This window comes from Lichenostomus cassidix, chromosome 1 (assembly GCF_008360975.1).
Source record: "Lichenostomus cassidix isolate B80296 chromosome 1, HeHo_3.0, whole genome shotgun sequence".
Taxonomy (NCBI): domain Eukaryota; kingdom Metazoa; phylum Chordata; class Aves; order Passeriformes; family Meliphagidae; genus Lichenostomus; species Lichenostomus cassidix.
Window position 1 is genome coordinate 49,997,472 of NC_139479.1, and position 26,057 is coordinate 50,023,528.

The 26,057-nt window shown below is 36.0% G+C and overlaps 1 protein-coding gene across 1 annotated transcript in view; it reads right to left on the reverse strand.

Annotated features, from left to right (window-relative positions):
* The window catches only part of PIBF1 (progesterone immunomodulatory binding factor 1), a 102,990-nt gene that overhangs the window by 65,578 nt on the left and 11,355 nt on the right, over positions 1-26,057 (reverse strand). Inside the window, exons 6-10 of the mRNA XM_085058484.1 lie at positions 20,065-20,198; positions 17,962-18,070; positions 15,071-15,252; positions 13,203-13,328; positions 9,137-9,235 (exon numbers count right to left, since the gene is read on the reverse strand). Of these exons, the coding sequence (XP_084914610.1) occupies positions 9,137-9,235; positions 13,203-13,328; positions 15,071-15,252; positions 17,962-18,070; positions 20,065-20,198 (650 nt within the window). The remainder of the gene's footprint in view (positions 1-9,136; positions 9,236-13,202; positions 13,329-15,070; positions 15,253-17,961; positions 18,071-20,064; positions 20,199-26,057) is intronic.

Sequence of the window (26,057 nt, forward strand, 5' to 3'; positions counted from 1 at the left end):
AAAAAAAAAAAAAAGGCACAGAAAATCAGACCCAGATTTCAGAACTTGTGACTGGGAACAGTGTCATAAAGGATAAAACTAAAATCAAAAATCCAGCCTCACTAGCCTCTATAAAGTAACTATCTGTAAAAACAAAAATATTCTAGAGGAAAATGCAACAGACAATAAAGATAACAGTATTTCCTCACCTGCTTTTTAGGTTTAAAAATCTTAGAAATAAAGGTTCCATTCCACCTAATACTGGGCATTTCACAGGGTCATGGGATTTTCATTAACCACACTTTGCTTGTCCTTTACCATTCAGAAAAACACTATAAAAGGAGTGTGCTCAGAGATTCAGGAGTCAATTAATTACCTGAAGCGAGCGACTTATAAAGACAAGGGAAGCACTATGCTTTTTAATTATTTTCATCTGTTTACAGTACCATTTTGCACAAATAAAACCTTTTCCCCTTCCCATGCATTTTGAGTGGGACAAATTCTTCCACTCTCTATAACCCACAACCAATTCAAATGACCCCAGCAACGTATCGAAGGTAAAATAGGAAGATATAACTTTTTGAAGCATGTTGCAACTTACGATCTAGATTATATTTCTGGAATGGAAAAGATTAAGATCTTAGAAAAATCAGAATAAACATTAAGCAAAATTACAGAAGGGATGAATCAGTGCACTTCTATATCTGTTTACCCATGGCAACACTTTCCATGAAACAGTTAGAATATCTGTGAAAACAATTACAGATGACAAGTTCCACATCAAAGCTTAAACTAGATTATATACATACACATGCAGTAGTATTTATATTACAATGTTAGCCAAGAGCTGCACCATTTTGACAACATACCCAATATTTAAATTTTAGAAGAGATGTACAAATAGGCTTGTAAATACAAGTATATACACTTTACATGTATATTATGAAATCCAACATTTCATGTAAAGACCAAATGCCTGACAGGTTTTATGTAGTGCCCAAACTTCATCTCAAAGGAATCTATTTCTAGTTACATTTATTTCTGTAACTATACTGCCACTTGATGGAAAAAGTTTACTTCTTCTTAACAGAAAGTTTCTCAGTTTTGTTTATTCCATGGGTGAGAAGCTGCATAAACCATGGAAATTTTTTTTACTGCTGGAGTATGTGTCAAAGGGACACACACACACACACACACATGCAGAGTCTGTACTGTCTCCATGCATTTGTTTCTTTCCAAGTCCAAAAACCTACTATTGAAGAGTGCTCACAAGAAGGGGTTGGCAGTATAGATAAATGAACAGAATCTTTTTGAATTCTACCCAGTGGTAAGAACTGCAAGAGCCCTTTATTGCTAGTTGAAAAGCCCTTTGGTTTAATCTTTCATATGCACCCCTCCATTCCATCTTGATTGGGTTTATTCAGTCCCCAGGTTCTGTATCCTTACTGCCTCTTACCACACTCCTCCCAAAGAACTACAAATCTCCCTAATTACCAGCAGCCACCCTCAGGAGCAGACCAGCATATCTGCTTTCACACTGTGCTCCCCTTGGAGGCTCATCCAGAATAAATATTCCCAACTCCTATTGGAGAGCCCATTGGTCTTGCTAATGTTCTAAGTTACCCTTGTTTGGTTTCTTTTTAAACTAAAAGCAGCTCCCCCTCACTGATATCATAAATAGCTCAAAGCAGTACCACCCTCTTGGTACCCCCATGATTCAAATGTCCTATCACTATGTCACTATGGTTAAAAATGTCACTACGGTTAAGAATGTTCTGACACCTCACACTGCCACCCCACAGCTACCCAGATCAAAGTTTTCCTTAGGAAGCTCCTGAACTCTGGCTAACTATGCCTTGAACATTTCTTGCATGCTCATTTTTCTGGTTTCACAGAATATTCTCTGAGTTACCCACACAATCATTATAAGTAGACACAATTGTGCTTTTAGATCGTTTAGCTAGAAACACAAACAGCTGTAAAAATTATCTATATAGCCGTGCACTAGTACACTGAAGGACATAGCCTTCCCACTATGCAATATGTGATGCAATACTTCAGTACTGAACACATACAGTTTAAAAAAAAATTAGCTGGTGTCACTGAATGTAAACAACTCTCTGAGTCAACCGTGACAAAGTCTGGGATACATTCTTGAGGCAATCTTATCTAGAAACAAGACTACATAAAAGGGAAATCAGCCCTCCAATCCTGGTTTTCCCATTCTCTGCTCATCAAGGCACTGGTCACCAGACACGCCAATCTCATGAAGAGAGAAAGCAACAAAACAGGTGCCAAGGACTTGCATGGTTGTTCCAACAGTTGTGAACAGTGGACTCACCAGCTGTGAGCACTACACATAAATATCATACATCACTCTCTTTTGGGAAGTCCTTGGTGGGATTAATTAATGGACTAATGTCCTAGGCAAACAGCTGCTTGTGGCTTATGTCCTGAAAGTACCTTGGCTTACTGATGTACACTGTTCTGGGTGCCTGTGTGGGAACACACTATGATGGTCCTTCCTTTACTCACAGTTCTTCATTCATTCATAAATTAACTAGCTATCCTCCATTCCAGAACCACATACCACCATTTTCCTTGTTTATAAAAGTTACTCACATGAAACAGGTGTCACCACCATGGAAATGAAGACCAGCTTAATGCTTTCTTCAGTTATACCTAACATTTTCCCAACAATCCCAGTGTGATTCTGCAGAAAAACTCTGGCAAATATTCAGCTCAAAGCTCTCACTCATAAATGTAAAGTCTTCATGTCCAATATTTCAGAGTGTCTCATGACTTTACAATGAGGTTCATAACATCACAAAGCTGTAACTTCCTTCTCACACCATACAAGGGCCAATTTGGACACTGTTCTTGAAAAGTTTACTATCGGGAAATAAGTATAGCGTCACATCTTTTTCCAGAGGGCAATCAGAAAGTAACCACAGGCTAAGAATATGATTACAGAAGATAACTACTAAAAAGAAACTTCTAGTATAATAAAATTATATTAAATATAGGATATTAATATATTAAATATTATCTTAAATATGATATTACATAAGTAGCCATGATTTGAAGATCAAAATTTTTGTACCGACACACAGAAAATACAATATTCCTGGCTTTGAAAAATTTACCTCTTGAACTGACATTGTAATACACCATTTTGGTAAACATATTCAGCTAACATTCCGTGCCTGTATTTATGGTCATGCTGTTATTTGTGACCTGTTTTTCTTCTGTATTATGTATATTTGGGAGTTTCCTATAAACAAGGTCTTTTCTCATGTGCCATTGAAGTGTTAATGCTTTGGTTTACTTAATGCTGGTAGGGACTTCACACACACATTTAGTCCTTCAAGCTCAGATTGGTTAGAAACACTCCAGAAATAAATATCATTTGCATAGATAACCTGATACATGTAACAAACTTTGAAAAAATACAAAAAACCCAGATGAATAATTTCTTCAGGTAAATTATTTCATTTGTATCTTGTGATTACATCCAGTGTAATGTATGATGTCCCCTTTTCAAAGTGTAATGTCCCCTCTTCAAAGGGACCCAAATGACATGAGAAATTCCCTTGTGTTTTATATATGCCTTGTATTGAAGCCATGTAAAATTTACCACCTGAAACATGATTTGGTAAGGAGTTACAAATGACCCCTACTTGCTCATCCTGGCAGTGCTCACCATTAATGAGAAGCTGGGTGCAGTGAGTCACAGAAATGGGTGTGTACATGAGGAGTACCAACAACTGCAGTGGAGATTTCAACCCTACAAGCATCAGCAGCAGCAGAATCACAGAACTGTATTGCAGAATGACTCTTTGAAGGAATTTGCAACTGCTTTCAAATTTGTTTTCCAAGGACGTGATATATTTCAACCTTTCCACTCTAGCAAAAATACCCTAAGGAATTGAGTAAATAGTTTCTTAGGTACTCAGCAGAATACCCATTGCAGAATTTTAACTATTTGCCTCTGCTAATCATAATGTTTTAAGATTAAAACATTTTGGTTAGCAGGATATAAAAGGTAAAATGAGAATGTCAAGGCTTGTGGAAAATCTTTATGATATGATGATATGTTGATATTTCAACTTTTCGAAAGCATCCCTCAGAGGCTGAAAATACTTTTCTTAGGGAAAGCAACTGAAATGATTTTTAGAGCTATAAATACAATCACTGAACATTCCTTGCACAGTATGAGAACAAACTTCAAAGCCTCTGTTCCAGATGTAATGAAGCTCAGAAAGGTCAGACATCAGACTAACTTAGCATTCCTATGAGTCTTGATGTAGATAATTCTTCAACATCAAGACAGTTACAGTTATGAAGTGACTGGTTACAGGGCTCAGAGCATTCATTCTGCAAGAACACTATCTTAGCTAAGAATGTAAAATTTTAAGATCCTGATTAGGAATCTCAGAACCAAAACCAACTAGGCATGCCTTAAGCAAATGTGCAGACTTCCCAATACTACTATTCATATATTTGATCATATCAGTTAACAAGGCTTTCTGCTTCCATATATTAAAATGCATCTTAGAATTATCCACTAAGATGTAAAGTTCAAATAAACATATCCTCAGAGGAAGAGAGTAGGAGTCTCCCTAGTCATTTCAATATAAATACAGGATGCATAGACTTGTTTTGTTATGGATTTCAGTGCTGCTCCTACAGCTTGGAAATTAACTGGGCCCAGTTACCTGGGAAATGGACTTTTTCTTTGCTTCTCCATCATATTATCACACTTGGTTCTTTCACTGCCTTCTTTGCATTGATTCTGAATTTCCAAGAGCGTGTCTCTTCAGCAACTTCCACGACATCCATGAATTTTACCCTTTTAGCTGTACCTCATATTGAAATTTCCCATCAGAATAACAAGACGAAGGTAGTTTCATGGGAAATGTGCAATAGTTACTTTGGCTAGGGCTGAAATCTAAACAAGGTGTAACAATGCCAGTGAAGGGCTTGGATTTATTCTGACAGAAATTCTAAGTGTTAAAAAAATTACACATACATACCATACTATAGAAGTCATAAATGAATACAGCAGCAGCAAATTATTATTACCAAAAAAGCATCTTGGAAAGCACTAACAAAGTTAATTGAAAGTGAAGATTTAAAGTAGTAGTGATTTTCAAAACCTACATAGCTCTTCAATTCAAGGGATTACAAAGCACTTCATACACACACATAGCAGCCATGTGTAGGGAGCAAAAAGTTCTGCCACGGGTGATGACAGCTTTGCCCAAAAAATATTTTGGCCAGCAGTTTTCAGTATGGATTTCTTAAAATTTTGTTACTGATATTTTAATTTGATACAAATATTCTTGAAGAGATAATACGCCCCTATTTAAATAATAATAGTAACTCCAGCACATAAATACATTGAGTTAGCATTTTTAATATTAGAATCTTGTCACTGCAGTCAGCAACATCCAGATTGTAATAATAATAACACAAAATACTTTGAAATGTGTATAGAACAAACCTAAGGTCCTAACCAATTTCTGTAGTCACCACCCTGACTTTACACAGCTACAGAAACATGGTTTAGAATTCACAATCTGTGCGTCTGCGTATATTCAAATAAGAAAAAAAGAAGTAAACTCTTAAAAATACCCTATTACCTCACGGACAGAGGCAGGAATTTAAACCTCTCACTAGCTTTTCAAAATCAAAGGTTTCTATGGATAGTGTCCACTGCAAAGCCGAAGGAATAGCATTGCCATAAAACAGTTTCCTTGACTACTCATTTTCTCTTCACTGCATACCTATTTTGCTTTTCTTCATTATTCTAAACTCCTCACTTTATCATTACAAAAATAAGAAAACAAAAATCACCTCAAGTAATCATGTGAGCAGCAATCAGCTGGAAAAGAGCACAATTTTTTCACTAAGAAAAAAAAGGTATGTAAAAATCACACTAACTTATGAATTTCCCCTGTGTTACCAATAATTCTAGAATTTTTAAACCAGTTTCCATTGATATAGGTGAGCCCTGGAAAAAGATATTATACTCATTTTAGAGGAAATTTAAACAAATTCAACAATCAAAGCCAAGAGATGGTTCTTGAAGGTGAAGTGCTCTCGTATGAGTTCACTCCATATTAGACTTCTGAGTCCACTTTAAGGAAGGGAACCACATCAGTTTGATGTTGCACCTTATACAAAACTAGAAAATTTAACCATCAGGAAAAAACCTGATAGCTAACCTCAATGCACTTCTACTTTTTGGTGGGGTTTTTGTGGGTTTTTTTGGTTTGTTTGACTTTTGTTTTGGTGTTTTTTGGGGTTTTTTTTTGTGTTTTGGTGGGTTGGATGTTTTTTCTTTTGGCAAGGAGAAGTAACAGATTAACAGTCAATAGTTTGAAAATAACACTCCAGGAATACTAAAAAGTAGGGAAAGCTAGAACATATTTAGCACCTACACTTAACTGTGTAGATGGTGGACCTGTTACAGAATTGCTCTCCTCATTCTACCTACCACTAGACAATTTCAATTGAGGTAATACAGTTCTGAAATTAGAAAAAAGTCTTAAATCAGATTACCAACAAAAAAGTGAAAATGTTTCCCTTTAGTCAGATTTTTTTAGAACATGTGTGACGTTCAATCCAAAAAATATCAAATAATTTAAGGTTTTTGTCATTGTCATAGGTAAATGAAACAGGGATTCTCAGACATAACTTGCAGCTGTATAATAGCAAAGAGAGCAATAAAATTTAGATCCTGACATCACAGTGATCTACTTCAAGGTTGAAATGCAGATCTTTGCTCAATATAACTCTTCCATGAATATTATCACTTTGGTATTTTCTTGGCATTTGTAAATAGCTGTTCACAGAAAACTATCACAATTATGAGTAAAAGAATTGACAATAACTGCACTTGACTAGAAAATTGGGTATTAGTTACACTTCTGATCACAAGGTTTGCCAGGGGCTTTATTTAACCACCATTCAGGCCAGTCAACATTCCACATACTTCTGAAGCTTTCAAACATGTTTGTTTATACAGATTATGATACCAGTGGTAACTACGATGAGTCACCTTGTTTTCACTAAAGTAGAACAAGCTGTTATAATCACTTAAATATAGAACTGGACAACACAGGTATTCCTTTTTCATCTTAGGGGTTTCTGGTGATAATAGAAAATTTCTTTGCTCCATATAACTGTCACATGGGAGTCCACAATAAATTCAGAATTTGGGGTCTTTTAACTTAAGGTATTTATACCATCTCCACATGCCAGTTAGTTACTTTGCAGTTCACTTAGGTAGATGATTTGGAATGTGGAGAAAGTCATGGTCTTGACACATGTAATGTGGTTAGAAGTGAGGTCGTGTTAAAGAGAGACACCTACATTTCAGAAAAGGCTAGTATGGGTTTTCCATGCTTCCAAGCAGAAAATAATCTTCTGAGGAACAGTCTACTTCTTAGAACTCCAAAACCCAGCATTAATCAACTTAATAATTTATTTAACGTGAGGAAAGGAGAGTTTTACTAATTTGGGGGGCTTATCACTAGAAAAAGCTTTAAGAGCACAGAAGCATAAGTGTATCAAACAAGACTCCTATGTTTGTAATTGCAGGGGAACTTCCCTTCTCAAAATAAAGCAACAATATGAAAAAATGATACATTATATGAGTGGGAATACAGCTGGACAGAAAAGTATTTTCTCCATGGTTCTTAAATTTAGAAATAAATATGGAAGAATTGCAAAATTAGGATTTTTATTAAGCAACAGGGCAAACTCAAATTATGATATGCAAGACTCATTTTCAAGAGGAGTTTCCAGTTATATATGGAAACCCCACATTTCTTAGTAAATCTTACCACAGTGAAAGGTAGGAGTCTCATTAGAAAGAAACCCATATTGACTCACATTAGCCTTTTATTTTGACTCGGGAGATCAGGTTTGAACCAAGTTTCCTGGTCCTACCCACTTAAACAGCTTTGATTTCCACATTGTGGAGTCATCTCAGAATTTGCAAACTGAATTCTTTTTTGAGAAGCCAACAACCCCTACAGGGTGCTCTAACCACTCAAGGGCATTCAGCCTGTTCAGCCTGAACTAGAATTAATCTGAAGTGGATATTAACTCACTGTGGATATCAAGTCCTCTGACCCATCTCATTTGCTCTAGAACTACTCCTGTTGTTTCACATCATCAGTTGGAAATCATATTTTTCAGTCCTTAGGCATTGCTATTTTTTCAGTAGTATCACCACTGCTATTTAGGAGTTATACATAAAAGTTAAAAACTTTAATAAATCTGTTCCTATGCACAAGTTAACAGCATTTTAACTGATTACTACTTGTAATTAAAAATTTAGAGCAAAGAAGGCTCATCTAGTACCTCCTTTGAGTAGATGACGACATAGGAGTCAGTTCCTGAACTGATTTCTTCATTTTAGAAGAAAGGTATTTGTATTAAACAATGAATTAAATCCAAAATTTAAGACACATGACAAACTTAACCTGACCAACTTTGATTACTGTCCATAGCCTTACATTACCTCATAGTTTACCACAGTTAATATTCTAAATTTACAAAAACTAAGGAAAAGGTGTTATGGAACATGAAAGTAAGACTGCTTGTAAACAGGCAAACAATCAACCACAGTTTCTTTTTCCATATGAACAGAATTGAACATTTGTATGGACAATACATTTTACACATGGAGTATGAAAGACTGAGAAGAGACAGTAGTAAGAAAAGAAGCATGTAGCAAACATAATTGTTCATGGCTACTGCTCTCTATCCAAATTTCATAAATTCTATTAATTGAAGTCACCGTACACAACGATTTTCTACTTTCAACTAAAGATGAAAACAACAAACAGGTTCAGAGTTTGACTGCTGCTACTGTACAGTATAAAATTCAGATTCTTGCTATGAAAAGAATAATGTTTGCTTGTCTCTACAGGATTGTAGGAGAAATATCAAACTTTCATCTTGTTACTGAAATTGATAATGGGAAAAATTTACTACAAACATCAAGTCTGTAACTTCATTTAAACTAAGAATTTGTAATTCAATTTGTTCTTTATAAGCAGAAAGCGTCATTCCTCCTACCTAGACCACCTAGATAGCAGTTATACACTTAGATTTTTATATGCATTTTGAAGACACTTACTGTTCTAAGAGTTGATCATATTTTCTTAAAGAATCCTTTTCAGCAATAACTGCTCTTTCTTTCTCAGCAACAGCATTATCTCTCGCTTCTCTCAAGTTTCTGAAGGAAACAAAAATTATTCTGTTAAGAATCTGTTAGAAAAAAGACTACTTTGCTTCATTAATTACTGCTCTCTGATCAAACTTCAATACTACCTTCTTCAACCCTCATACAAAGGTCTATCTATTCACCTGTTTATCACAGAGGCTTTGCTTCAGGTTACTTTCATATATACCAGCAAAGCTTCTTCGGAAATTCTAAAAAACAATTATCAAACCACCTATTTATATGTGGAAACATGTAACTCTAATTATTCTAGTACAGGAGAACTAAAAGTTACTAATTTTTTGCAGGAATTAATAAATTCCAATGATTTTGCTTGGTACTTTGCTAATAACTGTAAGAATGCTGTCCCCTAGCTGAGATGATTCACAACTTCCATGATAGAGCAAGAAAAGTTTAGGTAAGCATAGAAATCCTACTTCCACATACAACTAATTGTCTAGTTACACTGATGTGTAGGTTTTGCATATCATTGGTGTCTCCTTCTGGGTTCTATTGCTGGCAACATTTTTGATCTGCAAAGAACCATAAAATAACATTTTATTACAATCAATCAATACCTTTTCTTTTTTAACCAAGGACCAGTCACAATGTTCAAACTACCCCAATTATTATTTCAATGACACAAATGAGAACAGCATGAAATTAACAATAAAACATATAGTATTTGTTTTATTAAAATTAAATAAATTAGAAAAAATATTTTAGTCAAATAATTTTAAAAATTTGGGTTAGTTATTAACAGTCTGTTATGCTGCAAGCAAGCTACAGATTAACACTGCAGTAGAGTGTACTGAGGGGAACTTACTCTATATAAGCTCAATGCACAATATTTAGCGTAACACAGCACTGGCCAATTTGCCAGAGCTAACACTGGTTGTTGAGGATCAGACATCTGTGTTATGACTGTTTTTGAGGATTTTACTCTACTCCTGGTTTGCTTCTGTGATGAACAATCACTAGCATTTGGATCATATTAGACGATTTTAAAGATTCTTTTCCATTTTGTTTTATCTAAAAGGAATTCTGTACATATGCTACAAACATGAGCAAATCCAAGCACAGCTGCAAGGCAAGCTAAAACCATGGCTAGCAGCAATCAATGACTAGGGGGTTTCACTTAAACACCAAATTCTTCATTTGATCTAAACTGCTTATGTGGATGCAACCAAGATCTTCCCACTTAAGTTTCTTTTTTTCCCCTCTCCCCACAGCAACTTTGACTTAAGGCAAAATGAAATTAAAGTCTCAGGCAAGTTTTGAAGAAAAGTAAATAGAAAATTATAAACCCTATGTAAATGTTAACCTAGGTCATTGTATATAATTTTTGGTTCAAAGACTATTTTCTGGAATAAATGTTATTAGCGGCACTTTTCTGAATTCAAAGTAATTAACACAAACAGGAAACAGTTGCTTAGAAAAAGATCAGCATCAGAATTATATTGCAATTAACTGGTGATTAGAGAAAGATAACAAAATTGCCGTTAAAAATGGAGTTACTAGGCTACAGAACTTAGCACAGAAATTCATGGACCTTAAGATTAGATTCTTTAAAACTGAGTCCTACCAAAGCATGGGAACATGGCAATAAATTTTGTTAACAGCATTACGATCAAGCACATTGTGTCTTAGAGTAGGAGTCCAGTGCTGTATCCTTAAGACTAAAGTAGCGGAAACGGGATTAAACTGAAGTGGTAGGAGACACTCATTTAGAGAATAAACTATTTTATTTAGCTGAACAACTAATCAATTGAAAATGCAATAGAATGAAAGAGGACACAAACGAGGTACTATTCAACCAACAAGATGACAATCACAGATGTGATGCAATTTCTGTTGAAATACTCCCTGCAGAGCCAGGAAGCACAGGAAGCACACCAGTGTTGTTGCCAGGTATGTGACTGTCATTTCAAAGGAGGTGAAGCACCTACCCAATGGCTGCACACTGGGGCCATATGGACCATCAGGTATTGAGCCAGCCTATCACACAAGTGGAAGTACCCTTCTAAAATGGGACAGAAATACTACCTATAAGATCAAGAATGGGCATGGGGGCAAAAAAACGTGGGATGAGGACAGGGGAGGCAGCAGCTCATGGGCATCTTTATTAAGTTTTCAAACAAACCTCTTGGCAATTGCCATTTACTGCACTTGGTCACCTCCCTGTTTGAGAATGCACAAACTGGATTCCAGTCAGATTCAACCAAGTCAGAAAAGGTGCCCAGGGACAGCATCTCACATGCTCAAAACTACTAAATTGTGTTAGATCTGTGGGAACAGACTACAGCTAATCCTATGTCAAACCTCTTGCAGACATTCACATGGCCTGTGAATTCACTCGTGCTTGTTAATGCAAACATAGCCCATGCTTACAACAACCATACAAGTGAAAATGATGCCAGAAAAATTAGGCATGAAAGCACCACCTTTTTATTAGTGGTCCACTCCCATTTTAGTTTCTTGAACTGATTCATCCAAGTGTAAAGTAAGTGCCAGTAAATTCAAAGAAACTATCAGGCACATCAGGCTTGGCAAAGTGGTAAAGAATATGAGCAACTGAATATTAATTACCTTAGCCATAACACCATTCCATGCTTTGAGCAGGAGAATGAAACCAGCATCTTAATTTTATTTTCAGCCACAAACAGCATCTCATCACATTACACAAATTCACTGCAAATTGTTTTGCTCACAATTTGAGGTTACATTTGTCTTACCATTGAGGCAGACTGTCTTATGATGGATTTTTTTTTAGTGCATTACAGAAAGAGCCAGAAAACCTTTTTTCTTTTTTGCAAAACATGTAGGCAAATCTAAGGGATTTATATTTCAGAAATAATTATTTCAAAATGAGGAACAAAACTGTAAACAGTTCCAGATACAGATGAAATATCTTTCAGTAGCTTTCTCAATGATATACAGACCCTTGTCAAATCTCCACAAGGAGTGCATGTTTAAATTCATACTTTGCAATTCAAAATAGATTTGCATACAGGAAGTGGTGTGGATGTATATGTGTGTGAATGTATTTTACTCACACTTGCAAAACTACACAATGATGTAATTGTTTTTTAATTAGAACCTTTCAGTTGACTGAAAGACAGCAGAAGTCATGTTCTTTTTCCACTCTTCCCAGCAGTAACAAAACTACCTATTTGTGGAACAGATGCTGATGCCACAAATATCTTTTTACTACTGTCATTTCCTTCTCCACACGACACTTTCAGGACATCTATAGTGAAGTTAAAATAAATTATTAAGCACTCCTCCCATTTTAAATGAACAAAATGGGCAGAAAACAAGCTAAAAAAGAAATTCGGTGCCAAAGGTTCAAATCCCTAAATCCCTAAAGGCTTATGTATGTGCATGTAATACCATGGTATTCAACCAGATGACACACATACAAACTCAGTATATGGGTCTTTGCAAGACTAGAATCTTCTTCAATAGAGAATTTTACAATAATTTACAGGAAATCAATGCTTTTTTTGAATCAGAATGCTCTAAAAAAACCTTAATTAGATTTATGTCATAAAGGCCTGTCTTATCTTTTTCAGGGTTTTTCTGCTTCAACACCTTCTCTTCTGGATTCCTGGCACAGTTTCAAGATTGCCCCTATAGCATGACAGGTAAACTGTCATCCTGTATTAATTAACTAACACTATACATTTAAACAAACTTCAAACCACCAATGTTTATGTAGAGCATGAATATCAATATCCTTTTAAACGGATAATGTTGGATGTCTATAATTTAATAATAAATATAACAACATACACTTACTGTACAAGTATAATTTAGTATGTTTTAGTTTTTACAAGATTCCCATCAGTTTTACAAATGAACTTAAATTCTTACATTTTGAAACCCCCTCAAAGAGTCAGTCAGCTAGGATTCTACCTAAGTACAAAACAGTGCCTGGTCATTTCTGCCCCAGTTAGGGTATTGCTTACACCTTACCTACCTGTTTTCACGTTCATACATCTCTTTTGAAGCGCTTCTTAGTTGCTCAATTTCTTGATTTGTTTTCAACCTTATTTGCTCCAACTCTTCATGGAGTCTCTTTTCGTATTCTGCTTTATAGTGGTCTCTGTAAATAAATAAATATATTCCACTTTTCAAAATATCAAAACTTCAGCTACAGCTTTACAAGAGCAGAGTTCTTCTTGATTTTGCACTTTATTTCAGTCTTTACTCATTTATCTCTCAATGATTCAAAATACTTGCCAGCCTATGTTGCTACATAAATTATATGAGAATCAAACAGGAATAAGTAACATTTAACTGTGAATATACGGAAGTTTTCTGCAGACAGATTTAAATTTTTTAAGTAATTTTTTATTGATTAATCATATAACATTAATATTCTTCCAGAAATTCTTTGTCAGCCTCTACTCAAGTACTTATACTAAGTAACCACTTAACTCCTCACTTTCTTCATCACTGGGTAAGGATTGATTAACTTACTGACTTGCAATGTTGCCACGCCACTACAAGACTTCTCTGTGCATTATTTGCACGTCATATGAGGGAAAAAACATCACAAGAAACATTGAAGATTAAATGCAGTGGAGATTTGTGAAGCCAATAAAACCCCAAGATTTGGGAATTTATCCTGTCAATGTGACACATAAATTATTTAAAACACAAAGTTTTTAAGCAACAGGTATCAAAAGATATCAGGATAAAAGAATTACATTTCAGAGAAATACTGACATCTTTTTGTAATTTTGGAAGCTCAAGACAGATTGTAGGGAATCTCATAAAGAAGTTCTCCTACAAAAACAGGGTTATATTGTAGGTACTTAACAGTTAAGGAATGTCAAAATTTTATAGCATCTAGTTAATGTTCAAGAATAATCAATCAGCAATGAAGCAACTCAAGGAAATCACAGGTTTGGAAACAAAAACATATTGTGAAGATATGTATATTTACAATTGTAAAAGGTTTTACATTTAATTTGAATTCCAATTGTGTGACAGCCCACACTTTTTAGAAATCAGTACTTGAGCTGGTCAAAAGCTCCCTCACATTAAGTAAAAGCCCCTAAATATTAAAATGGAGAATGCCTTTTGTCCAGGTTTTCCTGTTTTTATTGAGACACTGAATTTCAGTTGACCCTTCAAGGTAAAAGTAAACTAATATTTTCTTCGTCAACTGCGCCACACTATAGCAAATACTGTATGAAGACCTTTTACACAATAGAGAGGTTTATCATTAAAAAACCAAAAAAGAACATGATTTCTTAAAACACCATTTCAAAGTAAGACTCAAAGTTTTATTTAAAATACAGAAGTTCTGGGTGAACACAGTTCTGAGATATAAACATGCAAACCAAATTAAAAAACCTTTGAATGACTGCATTGAAAGGAAAAATAGTATTTAAAACTCTTCTGATATGGGCTAGAGCTCCACAGCTGATCATTTCAAGAGTACCCTTCTATTTTCATTTAGATGTCAATTTTTGTTTTAGTTGTCTATCAGGAGAGTTGTATTAGCATACTTCCACTTCGTTATACAGGACACAAGATTTATGGATACACATTGGAAAAAAAAAGTTTGTTTTATAATTAACTGTGTAAACCTAAGAGAATTATTGCCAAAAACTTCCAATGCTGAAAGTTTGTTTTCACTACTACGGTCTATTATCAAAGGTTTAAAAGAATTTTCTTGATACATATTATGACCCAAGACAAGTGTTCTGCTTCTAGTTACACAAATATGGATTAGCTTTCTGAAAAAGAAAATAATTAAATGGGATTTGTGCAAGAAACAAGCAAGAACAGTTAAATAACCTGTCCACTGATAGAAGTGAACACACAATAACTTGCCTGGATGCAACATATTTTTCATACATTTCTTCCCTAGCTTTTTTGGCATCCTCTAGCTGAATCTGGAGTCTTTCAAGACGATCTTCTTCATGTGCACAGCGAACGCTAAGCTCCATGTTCTGGCGATTAAGATAATCTTTATCTTTTTGCAACAAGTTGAGGGATTGTTGTGTGGTTGCCAGCTATAAAAGGTATTAAAAAGAACACTTTAACACAAACAAGATAAGTATTTAACCTATGTACACATATTTGCAATTTAATTTTAACTCTCTTCTGTGAAATTACCTGAACCAAAAGACTCTTCACACTTTAGTTAAGTAAGTTGATGAAGCCTTAAGCTGAAAAAAAGACTTCCGTAACATAATTTTATGAGTTTTCACTATTTATTTCTGGTAGTTGGCACCTGCAAAAAGAGGTCCTTTCATTTACATCAGTATCTAAATAGTACTGAAGTACTGAATACCAATGGTACTGAATAGTGCTGTGTCAGAAATATTGATGCAGAATCTTGGTGCAAACCTGTCATACCGACTACAACCTTCTCAGAAACAGAAGTGAAAAGTTTAAGGGCAAGAGGGTGATTACTGCTCCATAACGAAATGGTAAAACTGCTAGTTCTGGGCTGATGTATGGCATGATTGTTGTGGACAAGGTAACACTCCAGGCCCGCCCCAAGGGCAAAGAGCTGGTGTTGCTACAGAAGGCTGAAGAGATCCCGAATTAGAAACAAGAATATGTTGAGAATAGCTGCCTTTGTCACCAGATCAGCCACATTTACCACACCAAGAAATAGTGTGAGAGAGAGCATTCTCCATCCATTCAAGGTGAATACAGTTAGAGAACAGTCAAAGAGTGTAAGGGCACTGCTGCAAGGTGGCCCAACTCCATAATCATGACAACAAAACAGAGCTTCATCCCCTTAAAGAATTTTGCCATTTAATCTCCTGAGGATGTCACATGCCAAGTTCTACGAATGATAAATTAATAACTTATCAGAAACATGCAGTATTTGATGTGTACATACAAACTCGATGTATAGGACAATACTTTTTTGGCCACTGTTGTAGGCTGAGAACAAACTTGACTTTTGATGTCCTCTTACAGTGCTAGACTGAGGAATAAAGAGACTAAGAAAGCCTTCAGACTGATAGTAAAGAGATATTTTCTAACAGAAACTCAGCTTTTTCCCTAATGTTTCTGACAATCTCTACAGCTACCTGTAAAATTAGGTAGAGCAATGCTATCTTTAAAGTGGCAGGTATGGGCAATATTTTATGTGTAACATTGTTATTTATACAGAAACACTAAAGAAAACCATCTCTCCTAGATACTCTCAGGAGTAGTCTGTCTCATTTACTCAGCTGCTAAAGTGTTAACACTCAAAAACCTTCCATATTATTCTTGCGGTGCTGTGCTTCCCTGGCTGAACCCCTGCCTGCCCATGAAAAGTGGGGAATGAATTCTTGCTTTGCTTGTGTGCACAGCTTTTGCTGTACCTAAAAAAGTTTTGTTTTTATCTCAACCCATGAGTGTTCTTGACTTTTACTCTTCCTGCTCTCTCCCCCAGCCCACTGGGATGGACCAACAGCTGTGTGGGGCTTAATTGCCAGCTGGGGTTAAACCATATCAAGCATACTCACAGCATTCATCTTCCACTGATAAATTTTCCCCTGGGGCCTCCCAGGTTCCTGAGCTTATTGGCAGAGTTTAGTAGTCTGTCTTTGCTTCAGCCTTCTAAGTCACATCCCTAGAAAAACGGCATGCATGTAACGCCTACGAAAAAATGGGAAGCACTTGACCAGTGTTGAGGGAGATAGCCTATGTTGCTGTGAGGTTGACCAGCCATTTGAAAGATCATAGCAGGTGATCAAGGCTTCTGATTACCCGAGTCCTTCTTCAAGGAGGAGCAAGTTGGGTTGGCAAATCTAATCTCAGTCCCTGAAAGGATTATGAAGCAAATTTCCCTGGAAGATATATCCACGTATACAGAGGAAAAGGTGACTAGAAAAAACTACCAGGAATTTACCAAGGCCAAACCTAGCCAACCTGGCAAAAATGTTGGCTCTATGGATGGGGGTACTCCTGTGCATATCATTTACTTGACCTTTTGCATGGCTTTCAGCCACCCCCCATAACAGCTCTCTGGGAAAGTTGGCAAAATATGGATCAGATAGACAAACATCAGTTGAACAAACTAAAAATGGGACAGGAGTGTGCCCAGACAGCAAAGAAGGTCAGGTGGCTACAAGGCTGTATTAGCAATAATGCAGACAATGGCTTAAAGAAAATTATTATCATGTGTTCCACACTCGTGAGACTGTATTTAGTGTGCTCATAATTGTATTTGGTGTATTTAGTATTCAGAGCTCCTAAAGACATGCATTATCATACTGGAGCAGGACCAGAAGAGCTCTACTAAGATGGTCATGAGCTGCAGCACATGATGTACAAGGGGTTAAGAGAAATATCTGGAACTTTTTTCAGCCTTCAGAAGAGAAATTTGGTTGGGAAAAATATTATTGCTATCTTCACCTGTCCAAGTGGAACACATAAAAAGAGCCAGATTCTTGGCAGTACACAGTGACAGGACAAGATGCAACAGAAATAAGCTGATTTGTTTTCACAAATGCATTTTCACATGAGAACAGACAAACACTGGGACAGATAGTCCAAAAAGCTGTGGAATCTCCATCCTTAGAACCATTAAAAACTTGACAAAGCTATAAGCAACTTGACCTAATCTTGCTCTGCACTGCATGGGCAGGTTGGAGCAGCTCTTGAGGCCATTCTAATTAAATTATTCCATGATCCTGACGAAGTTGATCAGACAAAGAATCTAATTCCCAAGGTGAAGAAATACAGAATTACTAAAGTAACAACTTTATGTTTACCTCTTTTGCTAAGTCATTTCTTTCCTTAGTTTGTGTTTTGTATGACACCTCTAATATTTCATATTTTCTTCTGAGTTCTGATAATTCATGCTCAAATACATCACGTTCACTGTGAAAGCAAAGTGAAACTATTAGATGCATTAAGTGTAATGAACAAGATTCCTGTTCCTTTTTAATTTCTCTGCCTTTTTCCAATTTGTGACTTCTTCCAACCAGTCACTCACAGAACAATTGGTAATAATCTTACCAAAGTTACCGCAACAGTATCATATCATATGAAACAACTGAGGATTATTTAAATACTCAGAAACAAAGAAAATTCTACAATATTAATTAACTCCCATCCTAACTTATTTCATTCTCTCTGATTGTTCTTCTTTAGTGCAACTTTGGGCTATGCTTTTCTCCTCTTAGCAATGAACTATAAATACCCTTATCTGTTGTTTTAGCTTTATCAAGCTTCTGATGCTATTTCCCATGACATTCTCTTGAATCTTTTGCAAACATGGAAGTCCAACGAAAAAGTGAAGCAACTTCATTCCCATCTTCGTTATAGAGCAGGAAGCAATGTATACTTGTTCTCATTAGGTATTCTCTCCTGCATGCAGTCCCTTGATACCAGAGTGGGTTGTCATGTTTAAAATACACATGACACAGCTGCAAAAATTGTGCTGGTGTCCTGAACAAGAGTGCTTTGCGCATGCTCAAAGAAGCACCTCTATGTCTCTCTGTCACCACAGTGAAATGAATGAGCCAGTATGAGCTTGCAGTTTGGAAAAAAGCTAACCAATATTATATTAAGCATAGCATAGCATTAAAACTGAAATAGCTTGTAGTACAGCAGAACTAAAAGATCTGACACAGTGTTTTTTCAAAGGCAGAAACAAGTCTGGAAGTGATTAACTCCTGCAGTGCTCCCAAATATCCTCATGTAGTTATGCCAACAGGGCTCTCCCCTCCCCTTCATCTGTGCCTACCCAGCTGAATACAACCTACTCTCTCAAATACAGTTTTGGCACGTTCATTCATGCTTTTCTCAACTCAAGACTATTTTAAACACACACTGTTAAACACTGGGGCCATTCACATGAAAGTTATTATAATCCACTTATTAAGATGCAGTTGCACATGGGAAGCAAACCACAGCATCAATCCATCCTATTTGCAACAAGATGCCAGATAGATTCCAAGGTTGTTTTAGCGCATATAGCTGTGAACCAAAAATGCTATGAATCCAGAAGACAGATTCTCCTTCAAATGACTTAGGGGGCAAAATCATTTATCAGCAACTATGCCTGAGTTCATTCTGTATGAACAACTAAGGAGTTGACAGGGTGTTTTCTATTCATGATCCCCATTTTTGAATCCATTTCTCAACAAATGTGCCAAAGACCAGATTTCTTGTACTTGCAAGCACACTGAAAAAGCTATTTGGAAGCTGGACTGTGAAGTATACACCCATGAATATATTTACAAGAAGTCCATTTTCACTATTTTGCAATTGCTTTTTGCAAGATGGACATACTGGCTATAACAGTACAATCTGTATTTTAAAAGAGAGACACTGGGACTTCCTGCAGTTAAACCAATTCACTAGGGTAATCCTAAGATTATCTGACAGAGTTCTCATAACAGCCCCTTCAAATTTATGGTTACAAGGATATCTTAAGTTGTAAATATTAATTCCCAAGGTCCTGCCCTCTTAATTCACTCTGTAGGCACCACTGACTACACCATAGGGCCTTTTGTGAGATCATTGCTTTTAAAATATTAAAAAAAAAAAAAGAGTACTTGTTCCAAAATGCTTGCCATCAACAGCTCCCACTTCCTTAGTTGCAGTGAGACTGTGAGGCTCTTTTGAAAACACAGTTAATCCCAAAACAAACTTTTAAGATGATATTTTGATGTATTAGTTTTCAGAATGTTGTTCATTTTATGTCTGCAATATACTATAGGAGGTCACTGAACATTAGTGTATGAGGTAAGGAAAAATATCTGTGGTGTGCATTAAGTCAAAAATAAAATTAAGAACTCTAGCAATCAAGGTTGCTCTTTATTAAAAATTGTATGTTAGTTGAACACTTGAATTACAGAGATACTTACCATTTTACTTTATCATAGTTCTGTTGTCTGTAATCACCTTGCTGAATCAACTGCTTGGTATCAGCCAGTTCCAAGGTTAAAGACTGGCACCTGACCTCAAGCTCCGACCGACTCCTCCTCTCGTCTTCATAGCTCTAGGAAGTGAGACATTTTGAAATGATCACAGCTACACTGGTATTTACTTAAAGTAATCACCAACTAATTTTTGTGAGAACCTCTTATGAATATTCAGGTAATAATATTTTCATTTGTCTCAGTATTTGGAAATTTAGCACATTACAAGGTAACCAGCTATACTGATACTCTTTTTTATCCTATTACAAATACTTGATTAATGTACCTATTTTTTCCAATGCATTTGTCCATTAACACAACTTCCAAGACCAGTAACCCTCATATATACAGCCGGTGGTTTGCAAACCTATACTAGGAGCACAGAAGTCACAACCTTTACAACAGTTTCAGACAAGTGAAAAGATTTGTGAAGATACTTATTAGTCAATTTGAAAAGAAAAGAAAGAGAATAGATTGTTCAGCAAGTTTGGCAATATCTGTCATCATGTGAAAGATTTCAGCCAGTTACTCCCAAATGGTAGCTATTGTACCTGGTAACTTAAGTTTGCTGAAGCATATCATAGAAGGCTTTGGTGGAAAAAAAATAAAATAAAATAAAAAAGTTTACTTAATGGTCCAATAAGTAAATTTATTTTTATATTAAGTAAATTTATTATCCAAGCATTAATTTCCATTTTCTCTTCTTTTTCCTCCTCATATACTTTGAGAGATTATTCTGGAAACAACAGAAGCAAAGCAAGAGAACACACAGAGACTATTCATCTTTTAAAACATTAGGTATTCCTTTTGAAGAGTAACAGATTTCCTAATCACACTCATTCCCTCCAACTCTCCATGGAAATATGAGACTTTTATACCTTTATCTCCAATCTAGACTTCATTTTCCAGTTTTCTACTAGGTAGGTACTTATTTCACAAACTTATCTTACTTACTTGTCCTAAATATTGTACTACTTAGTAATTTATTCACAAGAACAACCAGTATAATAATGCTCATTCACTTATACAAGGTAAAGCTGACGAACTGCAAAAAGAGTTTCTTATTAAAAATCTGAGAATACCCCTAGGCATCTAGACCTTCTCCATATCATATTTCCCAGAATACTACTGAGTTCAGTTTTTTTACCATTGTAATTGATTGCAAGCTCAATAATGGATGCTTGATAACCAATAATTCTATCTGGTTATTATGAATGGACATCACAATATGATTAACTGAAGGTGAACACAGCCTTAAGATGTCATTACTAAAACAAGGATTTAGCCACTGCAAACTATGTTTATTTTGCAGTAAAAGTCACTGTACGAGTTCATATTTCACAGACCACTATAGAACACTCTCTTCTTTGATCAGTTTACTTATTATTTATAAAGATGGCATTATTATAATGGTAAAGTCTTTGTCAGATATTTTTAAAAGCTGCTGTGCACAAGTTAGCTACAGTTTCAAATATGTAACACAACAGTGCAAGTACCCTGCTATGCAGTGCAAACATGACTCATCTTTCAATAGGAAATGTTGGTAAGGGCACTTAACTTTTAAGTGCAAATTGAAAGATTAAGTCTAGAATACAATTTTTCTGTCGATATCTTGCGACATTCTCCTGCTAATACCATGCTGGAATTCACACACCCTTCACTGAGTGGGCTACTGAAGCTCCTACAGTATCATCTGGCAGCTAGAAGACAACTATCGAAAGTTTAAAATTAAATTGGTTAACCTCTGGACAAAGTTGTCATAGCTCTAAATCAACAGTTAACAGAATAGCTAAATATCTGCTAAAACAGCTCCCTCTAATACCTAAGATGTAAACTTACTTTTGAATTGTATTTAATAAATCAGCTACTAATGTCATGTCAATGTCATTTAACAATACGGTAATTCCAGGGAAGGAAAGTTAAATTCTGCTTTTGAAAAGCGATACTAACACCTACCTTAATTATAGGGGTTTGTTAGGTTTGGTTTTTTTTTTTTAAGATTTATTATGGTTCCTGAAGAAACACTAATTATACTGCACAGGTCACTGTTTTTCATCTACCTAATCTTAAGGTGTCGAAGTAGTATTTTAATCACATGAAGAAACACGACAAAGCAAGCTGATACTCAGTCTAGACTGCAAATAGGCTAACACATGAAACCTCCTATGTTGTATGCATCTCTCCAGGTAGCACATACACAAGCTTCTGGACTTCCATAGAAATAGATCTTAAAGACATACAATCAAGCTGCCTGTGCTTAAGCAGAAGAAGCCTTGCTTTGCAGGTGATGAAGTCAATTTAGTTTCTGACAGTGTCCATATACCCTGAACTGATTTTAAGATCTCTGCAATGGAACAGCTTTATCTTTCCATTTATCTTCAAAAGATAGCTTGAACATGTAGATGAACAGCTTTGTCCTGAAGAAGAATCAAGATATAGAGCTCTTACAAGGACAGAAATAAGGTCCTGGAAATAGCACCAATAAGTAATGATAACCTAAGCAAGCCTACAAACCTTAAAATAATTAAAGGACAAACAGAATTTCCTCACAGTGGATGTGATTGTGATAATACTCCAAACACCTCACAGCTTTTCTTCAGTCTCTTACTAATTTTTGCTTCTGCAGAGAGCATCAATGCAGACTGATGAGATGATTAAGACAAATGAAAAACCAAACCTGTCCTGTGTGAGACAGACAGGCAAACATTGCCTAAGGAAATTCTTGACCGAGCTGCCTAAGAGACTCAACATTAACCAGTACAGGTGGTTTCTACAGGGCATGGGTCAGTCCCTACTAAGAAGTGCATCCATTTGGTTTAGAAACATTGTCCACACATGGATGTTTCAAGCAAGAAGGTTCTCAACTTGCCTGATTTGCACTACTTAAAACCCAAGCTGGTAGAGAAACTAAAGATCTAATGGCAGACCTCAGTTTAATAATATTAAACTTTACTGCTATCCTCAATCTGGAATGAGCAGCGGTTTATAGCAGTCAGCAAAATAAACACCCATCTGAACTTCAGTGCAAAATCCAGGTGACATACTTTTTGAACTAAGTTAGTGACACATAATACATGATAGGGATTAGCTGATCTTTCAAAAAGCCTTTGCAGATAAGAAGACAAACAGAAATGCAGGGAATAGATTAATCAGCCACTCAAGCAGAAGCAGCATGACTTCTTTACACTGTCTACAGATAAGCCTGTGAAAGAAAGTGATCCTGCTTTTAAAAAGACTTTTAGAAGATCTTCGTCTTTGAAGAATCACTTACAAAAGCCACCACTTTGTTCATATCCTAAGGTACCTTAAAGGCCCTAGACAAATGTAAAGCTACTGTACTATTGTGATGTGAAAACCAATTTCCTCCAGTTACTTGAACAAGGTGCTGCTCCTTTGTAAAGATGACATTTTCCTTCAATTGTTTACATATTCTGCATTCAAAAAATTACTGGTCAATACGTTATTTATTGGAATGCAACTGCCCAAATGTCAGGAAGAAAGCTCTATATAATTGCATAATTGGATAAAAAAGACATCTCTTTAGTAACTTGCTAAGAAATTGGTAAACTGCTTGTAGATTGGAAATTGGTAATCTGATTGTAGATAGGTCACTGTTTGTCACTAAAAATTACGAACAAAAATGCTGAGCTACTCCAAAATAGAGAAACTCTGCAAGAAAACTATGAAATAAAAGCTTTGGAGTAAGTGCTTCTATAGAAAAAGAAAGTGGAGAAATAAAAAGTTCATTTCTCTGGATCTGAGCTGACTAGAATCTTCAGTGAAATATTCTCAGGTAAAAAGGATCCTTGACATCATTACAGAGTGGTATAATTAAACCATCTTGTACTTCTGAACCACAGCTAGCTGTCAATGTGAGCCATAGCTATGTATCAAAAAAGTACAAAGGTACTGGATAGAAAAGGGAACTTTCATAGACATGTAATTTCCTTGAATCTTGGACATGTTAAACTGCTGCCTCAAGCTCATAGTTAATGGTAGAATATCTTCTTTGCAGCTTTTCTCCTGAACAATACTAACCATGGCGAAAAAAAATATAGGCATGTATTTCACCTAAGACCAAGACCTCATCTGTCTCATGAGAGTTATGAAGACCAAATAATCTAGGCACTGCTTGAAAGAAGTGGTGTCAGGGGGCTGGGGAAGTGTTCTAGAGTGTAGTCTTTACAGATATGCCAACTTCAGGAGAAACCTTAGGGATCCTAGTCTTTTTGAAGTAGCAACAACCGCCTCAATTTTCCAACATTCAGACACATCCAGTGCCAAGTGATCCTGAGTGAGTACAAAAGCTTAGTTTATTCTTTGAAGACTATAGATACGTTTTTCCTCCAGCTGGAAAACATTATCACAGAGAAAATTGTTAGTTATGTCTAGCAAAACCTGACAGTTACTAATCCTGATTCAGAGACGAAGTCTTAGAAAAGATCTTTGTCCCACACTAACCAGCTTTGTCTTTAGGATAACCACAGCTTTCAGATACTCTCATGCTATAAATTTTATTGCAAGTCCTGAAAGCAACTTTATAGAAAAAATAACTGAAGAAAAGGAAGTCCTGATAAAACTGTATCAATACCAAATTCCAAGAAAACATTGCCAAGAAGCTCCCAGCCAGAAGAAGAAAGCAATACTTAATCTTCTGGAGGTACAAAGAAAAGCAAGATTTCCTTCCCAGACACTGTCCCAGCCTTGAGAGAAACCCATGAGTAGTAAATTACATCTGTTTGAGGGAAGGTTCTAACCACTTTGGAAGCAAACAACTCTGAAAATAGTAAACTGATGTTCAGCATGGGAATGCACACATCAGAAGCTGGTTTTATTTCTGGGAAGCTCCTGGTAATACACCATTATAGCCAGATTTCCTCCTCTATCTTTACCTCCAAAGGTGGTGGTGCCAACATTATTTATACATGAAGTACTGAGCACTGTAAAAGGAGGACTAAAACAAGCCTATACCACACATTTAGTAACAAGTCAGTCAGCAATGCAGTACAAGAACATGGCTTTCACCACTGCCACTCTCCAGGCTGTGGCTGCTGTACCTGGAATCAGAGGAACTGCACTGGTCTAAATCACAGATACAACATTTGTGTACAAAGAGCCGCTAACACAGCAGCTGTGCAGCACAACCAATTATACTGACAGCACAAGCAATTATACTGACCACTTTTAAAACAGAGAGCAGCAGAACAAACATCTTTTATCAGACCATCTTCCAGTGCTAGAAATCAGTCTTCAAAAACCATGTTCTGCTACCAGTTGTCAGAAACAGCTCCCTGCCCTACTGGGTCTGTGTTACAGATTCAGCAGCCTTTAAGGGCTAAGAACAGCAACACACCAAGAGAAGTTTACAAAGTTGTAGACTCCGCATGGTTGTCTTATTTGATTATTATTTGATGAATTCATTTCCTAAAGTTGACTTAACCTATTAAGACAAATTCAGATTTTCCTTCAAACTTTTTAAATTCTTGGTTGGCTAGATAGACTTTCCTAGGAGTCTTAAACAAGTTGTCTTGTATTTCTTATGACTTTATTTCTGAGTGAATAAATACATGTATGAAACCTTCTCAAACCTAGTTGGTCAGCCATGAACAACCAGAAAAGTCAGCAAAATCCTCCTCCACCAAGACATTACTAGTTAATAGAAAGATTTGGGCTAAGCTAATTTTTTGTTCCTTTCAATGTCCCAAAAAGGAAGAAATCCGTGTTGAAATTCATTAAGAAGAGCCTTAATTATTTGCAAGAGTAGGGAAAAGAAAGGAATGCCTATTGTAGGGAGTAGCTTATTCTCTCAAAAGAAAAGAGAAAAAATCCAAAACCCAATTGTCTTAACTTCAGTGATGACTGTATTTCAAACTTCTGTACTAACAGTTTCCTAAAGAAGTTTTAAACTCAGAACAGACTTCGTTGATAAACTACACAGT